Source organism: Leucoraja erinacea, chromosome 2 (assembly GCF_028641065.1).
Source record: "Leucoraja erinacea ecotype New England chromosome 2, Leri_hhj_1, whole genome shotgun sequence".
Lineage (NCBI taxonomy): Eukaryota > Metazoa > Chordata > Chondrichthyes > Rajiformes > Rajidae > Leucoraja > Leucoraja erinaceus.
Window position 1 is genome coordinate 74,507,805 of NC_073378.1, and position 12,127 is coordinate 74,519,931.

Below are 12,127 nucleotides of genomic sequence, written 5' to 3' on the forward strand. Positions count from 1 at the left end.
AAACGATGCCATTTAAGTAGAATGTGTTTATTGAAATGTGCTTAGGATTTTTGCACAACTAATGAAACATTTAGTAAAAACAATAGCTCTGCTGATACACATGGATTAAATGCGGTGGTTCTGTGTAAATTCAGTGCCGCTGAAGCCAACTGTAATTTTAACACCAATTCCCTTTCTAATTTAGCAAACTCAACCAAAACCAGTTATGTATGAACTCTTGATCTCTCCAGCAACAAAGCATTATCATAATACTCATTGTAAAGTAACTTCAAAAACACAAATTAAGATGCCTAGAGGAGATGACGGTAAAAAAACATGTTTTTATTTCATATATACTTTATGCTGAATATACTCCTCGTAACCATTCTCTCTATTTTAAACAATAATCAGATGCATTAATTGAATCAACCTGGAAAATGTTGGGAATTCTGCAGGCCATTGGAGGGTTGCAATGAATAAAATTCACTGCTTTGCACAATTATCTTTCTTTTCATAATGCCTCCCAGTAGTATTATGCAGTAAATTCATCTCTTAAAGGAATATTCTGTGTCCATAACGTAACTTCAGACATCAAGGTTACACAACAAATTGTATCTTTACTTTCTTGTATTTTCAATTTACAGCGACTCTTCACTGATATGTTGGTTTAAATTTTGCTTCAGCTTTCACTGAATAAGTCAAATGGCACAAGCCAAGATATAAAGAAAACCCGAGCTCTGGATGAAAGAGGCAGCCGGGATATCTGAGACAAGAGACTTGACACCTTGTGCGTCTCAAACATTAGGCAACACTGACAGAGGGCTCAGTGAATTGGAACATTTCATCATCAAACAGGTCTTCTGGCAGCTCTTCGCTTTCATCCGCAAAGTAAGTTGGAAATGGTGGATTCTTATTTTCTTCTTGACGGTTAGGTAACATCGTATCAATGACCTGTTATAAAACAAAACATTGGAAGAACAGCATAGATTTTTATCAGTCAGAATGAATTAATGTAACAAAGAAACATAATTTCAAACCAACTATAAAACTCACTCCCATGGAACATTAACTTTGAGAAACTTTTACCATTTAACTAAATTTTCTTAATTTTAATTTAGATTTCCAACACATGCTATAATTTCATTTTGCATCATATGTGAACTTATCTGCCCGGGCAAACATTATAAATGCTTAAGGTCTTTTTTGAAGACACTAAGTGCTGATGTAGTCCTAATATGGAAGATCCCAACTTTAAATTGACATAATTCAAAAAAAATGATTTCATTGTACCATCTCGGCATTTGATGCAAAAGATGTACTTTCACTCATGTTCATTGTTCTTCCAACACGATTTCATGCCTTCATCGTCTAAAGCCAAAGGCACGAGGCCTGGTAAACAAGTAATTTAGCAATCCATCAATAGATCTGAATGGACTACACCAACAGTTATTAGACATCGTTGGCAATGATATTTTTTTTACAACAAATGCGTGAAAATTCCAAAATCCGACATATTTAATGAATTTGGTAATTGAACTCTGGAAACCCAATACCTATAAAAACATTTGATGTGGGAATTTTTACACAAAGTGCACATTTTATCCAGCTACACATGCCACCTTATTATTGATGGCAACATAAGGGAGATGCAAATTTTTTCCACACTTTCACTTTATTGCCGATCTGCCACATGCCAGTTTGTTGTAACAATAGTGCAAATGCATAATTAATAATTATTAATGTAGATACTGAATATACAGTGAGCAATTGAGAAAAAGTTTGTTTTTGCTAAAAGATGATTAAGACCTATTAAGAATCTTCCTCTCTTGGGAAATGGTGGTGCATACTTGTACATTTTTTGTACATTTCTGGAACATGTAAATACTCAGATCTTAGGAAGCCAAGAGAAATTGAGGTGCAGAATTTGATTGGGCGAGTTACACCACCAGTTATAAGCAATTAATCAACTTTGCAGCAATGAGTTGGGTCAGTTTTAGATTGAGGTCTACCGCCCAGTATGAAATTAAGAGTGATATTGGGATAATCTTGACCTTAATTTTCTTACCATTTTATGAAAGGGAGACAAGAATATGTGGTGGACAAATCACATGCATCTACATTGTTTAGTGCTGGTGCCAAATAAACTAAACTAATCCAAGCCTTGAAATGCGCAAGAATGTTGAATAATAAGACTTGTGGATTGTTTATAACAAAACATTTTTGTTGAAAACATAAATAGACAAAACTGAGAAACAATTTGCATTACTCCACTTCAAATACCTTTAGCCTTCATGAATAAAACAATTTTGCATAACAAAGTATTGTGCAGAATATACATTATAAATAAATGTAATGACAATTTTAGGCTGCAGACTCAATGGCCTAAAGGTGGCTATACAATTGGTATAAGATTATTTTTCCATTAATGAATGTTGCATTATGCATGTTTTTTGCAAAATAATTGGTCTAGAATAATACACAGGAGTTATCAGCAGCTTCCCACAACAGTTAATATTTCTTCATTTGACTATCAGCAATCGGGATTTTCATGCACATGCAGATCTTGCAGTTCCTGTCACCAGTTTCTGGCATTTTCCTATAAAACATTTTGATGTCTGATGGAGAGCACCGTTCCCTGCAACACTCTGTAATAACATTAAGATAGCATTCCCACCAATAAAGAGTGCAAAATAATGTAAACAATTTACCTTGTGTCTTCAAGAAACCTAAACTGTAGATCTGTGCATTTCACCACTGATCTGCTACAAATTAATTTTTATTTTAGCGATAAGGAAATCAATTCTTCTATTTTTCTTGGTACTCTTGTCCCAACCAATGTAATAACTGGCAAAGTCAATGCCACTACCAGCGCAATATTAAACTGGCCACTTGCAGGCACTAAACTACTCTATACTCAGGCAGCGCAATACATTATAACTGGTGCTCTTTTTACTGGTTTAGTACTAGTTATTCAAAGCTCCAGATTATCACATCCCATCCCACCCAAACCGCCCACTGCCCAGCCACTGTCTCCTGCAGCCCTTTCTCCTGTGTCCACACACAGGAGGCCATGGAGAAAGGAGGACAGGAGAAGCCTGCACCCTCTCCTTCCAGGTGAGCCAAAAGTTCACAAGCACATCCTGTAATCTCATCTACTGCATTTGATACTCCTGATGTGGGTTTGTTTAGATTAACGAAACCAGGCTTAGACTAGAGGATTGTTTCCCCGAACACTTGTGCTGTCTACCTTGGCCTTCAAAATCTCCTGGTTGCTAACCATTTTAACTCCCTTTCCCATTCAGATATTTCTGTCATGATCTGCCACCAATGCCAGTGAGGCCACATGCAAACTGGAGGAACAGAACCGCGTATTCCACTTGGAAAGCTTACAGCCCAATCGCATGAACACCAAATTCTCCAATTTTAGGTAAGACCCCCACCTTTTTATTCCCCTCTTTTGTTCCTATGCCCCACCCTGGTATGCACACATTTCTCCCACAATCCCATCCCCTTTCCCCCTAATCCCTTCCACGTATATCCCTCTGGCTTTATCCAGCCCCGACCTTTTTTCCCCACTTTCTCTACCCTACTGCAATCAGCCTTTAGAAGAGTCCCAACCCGTTGTTCATCCATGTCTTCCAGAGATGCTGCCTGACTCGCTGAATGAGCAACGTTCCGGGTTGGGTCTCTGGGTGATAAAATTAACTTTTTAGTCTTAGTTTTAGAGATACAACATGGAAACAGGCTCTTTAGCCCACCAGGTCCATGCCAACTACTAGTTCACACTAGGTCTGTATTATCCCACCTTTGCATCCACTACCTTCACACTAGAGACAATTTACAGCAGCCAATTCGTCTTTGGGATGTGGGTGGAAAGCGGAGCACCTGAAGGAAACCAACACAGTCACAGGGAGAATGTGAAAACGTCACGCAGACAGCACCCGAGGTCAGGGTCGAACTGGGTCTCTGACTCTGTGAGGTAGCAGCTCCACCACTGTGCCGCCCTATCTTCCTTGTATCTCCTCCAAATCTTTTGTGCCTTAACTTAAATCTCTGTCTTGTTTATAGATACCTCTGTTATGAGGAAAAGCTTATTACTGAGTACCATTTCTATATCCTTCATAATTTTTCAGACTTCTCCATTACTGGGAAATTATAATTGGATACAACTGGAATCAAACAGCATAGAACTAGCCATTTCACCCCATCATCCATTCCATGATGCTCATCTGCATTTCACTATAAACATCAACTTAAATGTGATCTCCAGTTCTAGACTCTGCTGTCCTAGTAAATCTTTTATGCATTCACTCTACTACTATCAAATCCTTTCTAGTGTGCAATGAGAATAAGTCTCATTGTTCCAATTCATACAATCCATGCTTCAACCTTTGAAGGCAAACATATCAAATGCCTTCTTCACAATCTTATCCAACGTGTCACTATTTTTAGGGAGCTTTGGACTTACGCCCAAGGTCTCTTTGAACGTCAACGCTCCTTAGGTTCCTGCCATTTACCTTATATATCCTGCCAGAATGTGACTTTGCAAAATGCTTTATTCATACTTGTTTGGATCAAGCACCACTCCATATAACTGTCCAACAGATCTGGGTCCTGCTGTATCCCCAAATGACCATTCACAACGATAACCTCAACAATGAACTGTGGACAGTCTTTGATTGCAATAAGAACTTTGGGCTTTTTTGCACTGGTATTGAGGTTACTAATTTATTTTTTTATTTTGTTTATTCTGTATTATCTATGTGTACTATGTTTACAGGCCTGCCACGCTGCTACAAATCAAAAAGTCATTGTTCCGTTGTCAGTACATACGACAATTATAAACACTTGACTTCTTTGCTATCTATGACTCCACCAATTTTCGTGCCAACTGCCAGTTTACTGATGAGATCTACATTCTCATACATTTCCACCGATTACAAACAAGCTTTCCTGGACCAATCCGTGCAGTGCACCACTTATTAAATACTTAAGTCGGACAAACACCCACCCACCATTACCCTCTGTTTCCTATCATTAAGTCAATATTAGTTTCAGTTTGTCAACATGCCTTGGAATTCCTTGTGCCTTACCTTTCTGGGCCATCCTCCATGCAGGAATTTCTAATAAGCTTTACTAAAGTTGGTGCCCACTGCTTTGCCTTCAATTTTCTTAGTTAACTAAAGAAACTTAGATTTGTGATACATTATAGCCCATATACTAAATCATGCTGACTCCTCATCCCTGCCTTTCCAAGTGACCATAAAACATTATTTAAGTAGGCTTATTCTCTTCTGCCTTTTTGGAAATTAGCTATCCTCCAGTCTTTCGGTACCTCACCCATTGCTAACCAAGATGCAAAAACACCTGTCAGTACCTCAGCAATCTCCTCCCAGCAATCTACACCAGGGTGCTTCTCCACTAACTTATCTACTGTTTATTGTGTGCTATTGTACTTTTTTCCTGAAACAGACATGCTTCAGAATATCAGCATACCCTCTCTTAACTCTCCAGACTCCACATAATGCTCCCTGGTGATGACCGATGGCAACTATTCATTTAAAACCCCGCTAATCTCCTATGGCCCCACACATAATTACTTGAGCAATACAGCAATAACTCATTACATGTGCTCCACACAAAACATCAGTAAAGAATGAGAATAATAGCGGTGAAATGGAACACACCAGGCTTAGTGGAACTGGCAATCATCACCTCATTTTCAATAAATAAACTGCCAATTTTCTTAGTGATTCTTTAAAAACGTAATTGTACAAATAATGGCTTCAGAGACTGCAGATGGGAAATCTGAAACGCATCAATTTTGGATCAGAGAGTTGGCGATGAAGTTTTGCACATACAAAATTGAGTCAAAATCAGAATTAATGAAGCTAATGTATTGTCTGGACAAATGACACAGGTTATCAAAATTGCACTTTTTTTTTAAGAATGCATGCTACGATTTTAATCTTTGGAAATACTGCCCCAACATTTAGAAATCTCACTGCAATTCTGTATCTCACTCCTAATAAGCTTCACGCTAAGAGAATGCTAGTTAAACTCCAAATCATTGTCAGCTTTTGCACAGAAAGGTTTAAGAGAATGGGTTTTGCATGTAACTCGCAATACAACCTGCCCCCATATGCACATAGAAACATAGAAAATAGGTGCATGAGTAGGCCATTCGGCCCTTCGGGCCTGCACCGCCATTCAATATGATCATGGCTGATCAATTAACCCTGACAATAAAGATCCACAATAAGATCCTGGGAAAGTATAAAGCAAAAGCAGAAAATATTGGAAACACCAAGCAGATCAAATAGCATCAACTGTGAAGATGGGTCAGTTTCACTTCTAGAGTCATAGAGTCATAGAGTCAACTTACCCACACTGACCAACAATGTCCCTGCTGCAATAGTTCCACCTGCCTGCGCTTGGTCCATATCCCTCCAAACCAGTCCTATTCATGTACCTGTCTAACTGTTTCTTAAACGATGGGATAGTCCCAGCCTCAACCACCTCCTCTGGAAGCTTGTTCCATACACCCACCGGTTACCCCCTCGGATTTCCATTAAATATTTTCCCCTTCACTTTGAACCTATGTCCTCTGGTCCTCTAACAGGAGCTGTCTGACTTGCTCAGCATTTCCAGCTTTGTTTCAAATTTCCATCATGTGCAGTTTCTCGGATTTTAATTTTTCTTAGAAAATGTAAACCACTTTCTCTCACTCAGTAGTCACTCAGTGGAATCAGGCATCGATGATGAAATTCACCATTGTTTCAGTAAGTGAGCAGCCTCTGCTAGTCAGAGGAATAAAGCCTTTGAAGATCAAGACATCAAACCCAGCAAAAAGCTGTATTCTATTGAGACATGAACAACCTGTATTCTATTGACACATGAACAACCTGTAGCACATATCTCAAAGCACTGGAGAGCCAACATCAATGCAACTTCTGTAAACCTCTCCAAATCTACCAGCTGGATAAGCAAAGAAAAATCATTGTCCTCTCTGAAATAAAAATCTCCAACGCCGAAGCTCTAATTGCACACTGCTCCAATGGACGGGCCAGATTATTCAGATGCCCAACCATAGATTCTCAAAACAAACTGTCCACTTATAACTTTATCCTAGGTGAGTTTTTGATGAGCAGAGAAAAGCCTCCTCAAAAATGTGCAACATCCGCACCTACTTATACGAATTGCTAGCCTTTGATTGGTTAGAATGAAAAGAGGCTTTAAGAATAACGTTGAGAACCTCAAGGCTTTTTGTCAGGAGCACACAGAACCCGAGCAGAAACAATGGAAGGAGAAACCCACCACTGAGTTATTAGTTTTATAATGTTCATTATATAATGATTAAATAATCCACATTACAGGGCTTATACCTGGCAGGACATTGCGTTAAATGCAATGTAAACATTTGCAAGAAATAATTTAACATTATACACTCCCTTTGAATTTATCTTGGTTTAAAACAATAAATGTGATCTTTAGCAAAACATAATTTAGTTCCTAAAAGACCAGCTGTCAAAACCTAGCAGATTTCCCATCAATTCTTGTTTTTAATTCTTGTTTCTTGTTCTTGCTCTATCTATCTTGGGACCAGTAAGTAGAAAACAAAGACATTCACAAAGTGCTGAATAGAAGAGAGCATGCCAAGCAGTCTTCTGCTGAAACAATTAGGAACAAATCTGTCAGGGAAGCTAGCTGGAAATTCCGGCAAACCAAATATCGTTCCATGATGGAAACTTCAAACAGATCACAACAATTTTTGCTATATTTACTTTGTTGCACGAACTTCTGCGTAAATGTTTACCGGCGGAAATACATTGCAAAATAGATGCAACTAATACAGTGCCCTCCATAATGTTTGGGACAAAGACCCATCATTTATTTGCCCCTGTACTCTACAATTCGTAATTTGTAATTAAAAAAAAAATCACATGTGGTTTAATGTGATTAAAGTGCACATTGTCAGATTTTAATAAAGGCCATTTTTATACATTTTGGCTTCACCGTGTAGAAATTACAGCTGTGTTTATACATAGTCCCCCAATGTCAGGGCACCATAATGTTTGGGACACATGGTTTCACGGATGTGTGTAATTGCTCAGGTGTGTTTAATTGCCTCCTTAATGCAGGTATAAGAGAGCTCTCAGCAGCTTGTCTTTCCCCCAGTCTTTCCATCATCTTTGGAAACTTTTATTGCTGTTTATCAACATGAGGACCAAAGTTGTGCCAATGAAAGTCAAATAAGCCATTATGAGACTGAGAAACAAGAATACAATTGTCAGAGACATCAGCCAAACCTTAGGCTTACCAAATCAACTGTTTGGAACATTATTAAGAAGAAAGAGAGCACCGGTGAGCTTACTAATCTCAAAGGGACTGACAGGCCAAGGAAGACCTACACAGCTGATGACAGAAGAATTCTCGCAATAATTAAAAATATCCACAAACACCTGTCCGACAGATCAGAAACACTCTTCAGGAGCCAGGTGTGGATTTGTCAATGACGTAGACTGGCCGCAGAAGACTTCATGAACAGAAATACAGAGGCTACACTGCAAGATGCAAACCACTGGTTAGCCGCAAAAATAGGATGGCCAGGTTACAGTGTACCAAGAAGTACTTAAAAGAGCGACCACAGTTCTGAAAAAAGGTCTTGTGGACAGGCAAGACAAAGATTAACTTATATCAGAGTGATGGCAAGAACAAAGTATGGAGAAGAAAAGGAACTGCCCAAGATCCAAGCATACCACCTCATCGATAAAAACTCGGTGGTGGGGGTGTTGTGGCCTTATCTTCACTTATCTTCATTTTTGATACAACTGCTGATGGTAGTAGCATAATGAATTTTGAAGTGTACATGCACATCCTGTCTGCTCAAGTTCAAACAAATGCCTCAAAACTCATTGGCCGGCAGGTCATGCTACAGCAAGACAATGATCCCAAACATAATGCTAAAGCAACAAAGCCGTTTTTCAAAGCTAAAAATTGGTCATTTCTTGAGTGGCCAAGTCAATCACCCAATCTAAACCCAATAGAGCATGCCTATTATATGCTGAAGAGAAAACTGAAGGGGACAAGCCCCCCCAAAACAAACATAAGCTAAAGATAGCTGCAATACAAAGCTGGCAGAGCATCACCAGAGAAGATACCTAGCAACTGGTGATGTCCACGAATCTCAGACTTCAAGCAGTCATTGCATGCCAAGGATATGTAACAAAATACTAAACATGGCTACTTTCATTTACATGACACTGCTGTGTCCCAAACATTATGGTGCACTGAAATGGGAGGACTACAGGGCTCGAAATTAGCGGTTGCCCGGGTGCCAATGGCCACCTAAAGTCCCGCCGGGCAACCTAAAAGCCTAGTCATTTTGCCCGGCTTGGCACTGCAGATACTGGTTTATACCGAAGATAGACACAAAAAACTGGAGTAACTCAGCGGGTCAGGCAGCATCTCTGGAGAAAAGGAACGTGACGTTTCATGTCGGCAGCGGCTGTAGTGCAGGGCAAAGATACTAGGTGCGAGGTGACGGAGGGTTGGAGCGGATGATGGGCCCCACACAGCAGCAGCGGCAGCGACTCCACCTCCTCCTCTCGCACCCCGCCCGCCCTGATAGCGGCCGCTGCGTGCCACTATCAGGCAACAGCGATAACCGCTTTCAAAACAAACCCTCCCGCACGCCGAGGCTGGGAGGAGGGATGGAGAGAGGAAGGAAGGGGGACACCCCTTTCCGTCGTCTGAAGTACCTGCACCACTCGGCCCCACGCCTTCCTGTTGGCTGGCGGAGGAGGGGAGGTGATGGCGAGGAGATCCCAACTGCCTCCCCCTTTGGCAGCAGCACTTGGCAGTGGACAGGGATGGTCAAGGCAGCGGGGTGATGTTGCCGATGATGTCTGAGGAGCACTGACCTTCCTTCCTCCCCCCCTCTCTTTTTCTCTCTCTCTCTCTTGCACGTCACCCTCCACCCCCTTATCCTGGGACCCCCCTCCTCTCCATCCCACACTGATCCGCATTCCCGCCTCTATTCAGTCCTCATTGACATGCACTGTGGTCCCCTCCCCATCTACCCACCCCCATCTATTCATCCTGCACTGATCTCCTTATCCACCTCGCATTGATTCTCCTGCCACCCCCCATCCATCCTACACTGGTTGTCCCATTCATCCTGTACTGATCCCCTCCATTTATCCTGCACTGATCCCCATTCATCCTTGTAGTGACCCCCCCCATTCATCCTGCACAGACCCCCGATCCACACTGTACTGACCCCCCCTCATTCATCCTGAGCTGATCCCCCCATTCAAGAACAATGGGGGGGGGGGGGGGAAATCAGTCTGAAGAAGGGTCTCGACCCGAAACGTTGCCTATTTCCTTCGCTCCATAGATGCTGCCTCACCCGCTGAGTTTCTCCAGCATTTTTGTCTACCCCCATTCATCCTGTACTGATCCCCCAATTTAACCCCCACTGACATCCCTCGAGCTCTCCCCTCACAATTTTACCTACTGCAACCAACATGCACTAATTCCCTTGCGTTAATCCATCCATTCCACACCGATTGCCTTCTCAACCGATTGTTTCTGTATCAATAGCAATAACTATGGCCATGTCATGATAATTTTTGGTCCTTCACAGAAAACATGCTTGCATCAAGCTGTTGTGTGCATGGTTAAGCATATATGTTACCATGGTCCAGGATTTATTGACACAGGTTGATCATATGCTGAATAATCCAACCTCATTTTTGTTTGAAAGTGGAAAGAAATAATAGAATTTGCATTAATTGCAATGTGTAAAGAGTTGAGATACTGCATTATAATTTTGCTGCATGTCATTGTGGTTTATATATCATGTCTTGATTGGTGAATATGTTTAGTTTGTGACTTTATTTGAAACAGAAATAACATGTGAATGCTTCATTGAGCATAATTCCGACATAACTTTGCACTTCGTCCGAGCACATTATCGCACGCGTCATGCAAGCCGTCTTAAATGACCACCTAAACTGTCATTTGGCAACCTAAAAAGCTGCCTAGGTTGCCCAGCTGGAAACAGAGAAAAAAAGTTAAGTGAGAGCCCTGGACTATGTATAAACACTGCTGTCATTTCCACAGATGCACCGTAGAAGGTATTTTATAGGGATGCATCACAGCTTAGTTTGGGAACAGCTCCATCCAAGACCGCAAGAAATTGCAGAGAAATGTGGACGCAACCCAGACTATCACACAAACCAACCTTCCTTCCATTGACTCAATTTACCACTCATGCTGCCTTTGCAAGGCCACAAGCATAATCAAGGACGAGTCGCACCCCAGCTCTTCTCCCCTCTGGCAAAAGATATAGAAGTGTGAAAACGCACACCTCCATATTCAGGGACAGTTTCTTCCCAGCTCTTATCAGGCAACAGAACCATCCTACCAACAACTAGAGGGCTGTCCTGAGCTACTATCTACCTCATTGGAGACGCAGGGACTATCTTTGATTGGACTTTATCTTGCACTAAACATTATTCCCTTTATCATGTATCTATATACTGTAAATGGCTCAAATGTAATCATGTCTTGTCTATCCGCTGACTGGTTAGAATGCAACAAAAGCTTTTCACTGTACCTCGGTACATGACTCAAACTCAGAGAAAGCATGATGAGAGTTTTCTACTTGAAGGATCCAGAAAGTAACAGAGTGGACAGAAAGCAGCAAGTGGACAAAATGCTGGAGAAACTCAGAGGGTGAGGCAGCAGCTATGGAGAGAAGGAATAGGCGACGTTTTGGGTCGAGACCCTTCCTTCAGACAAGTGGTATGTTAACATGCAAGTGGTATGTTAATGGTGTAAGCAACTTAACGGAATGGAATAAAGAATTGAAGACACAAGCTCAAAGCCTATTGGTAATTTAAGATAAGTTATATAAATAATTATGGAATAAAGAACTAATAAACCAATCATGATCATAATATTACTAGATTGTTATACAAACCTATCCCTATTCCTTAGGAAGAGAATATGGGGAGCGAATTCAGAGGTGCAAAAGGCCTTGGATTCCGTTGAAAATAGCTGATTCTGAACTGCTCACGAAAGTGATCTTATCAAATCAGTACCAGGTATTATAACACTTCCGCCAAGTGGATTTCATCAG

At 40.9% G+C, this 12,127-nt stretch overlaps 1 protein-coding gene across 1 annotated transcript in view; it reads right to left on the reverse strand.

Annotated features, from left to right (window-relative positions):
- Positions 1–304: 304 nt before the first annotated feature.
- mrpl3 (mitochondrial ribosomal protein L3) overlaps positions 305–12,127 on the reverse strand; it is a 49,717-nt gene continuing 37,894 nt past the window's right edge. Inside the window, exon 10 of the mRNA XM_055658650.1 lies at positions 305–930. Coding sequence (XP_055514625.1) covers positions 781–930 — 150 coding nt within the window. The 3' untranslated portion in view covers positions 305–780. The remainder of the gene's footprint in view (positions 931–12,127) is intronic.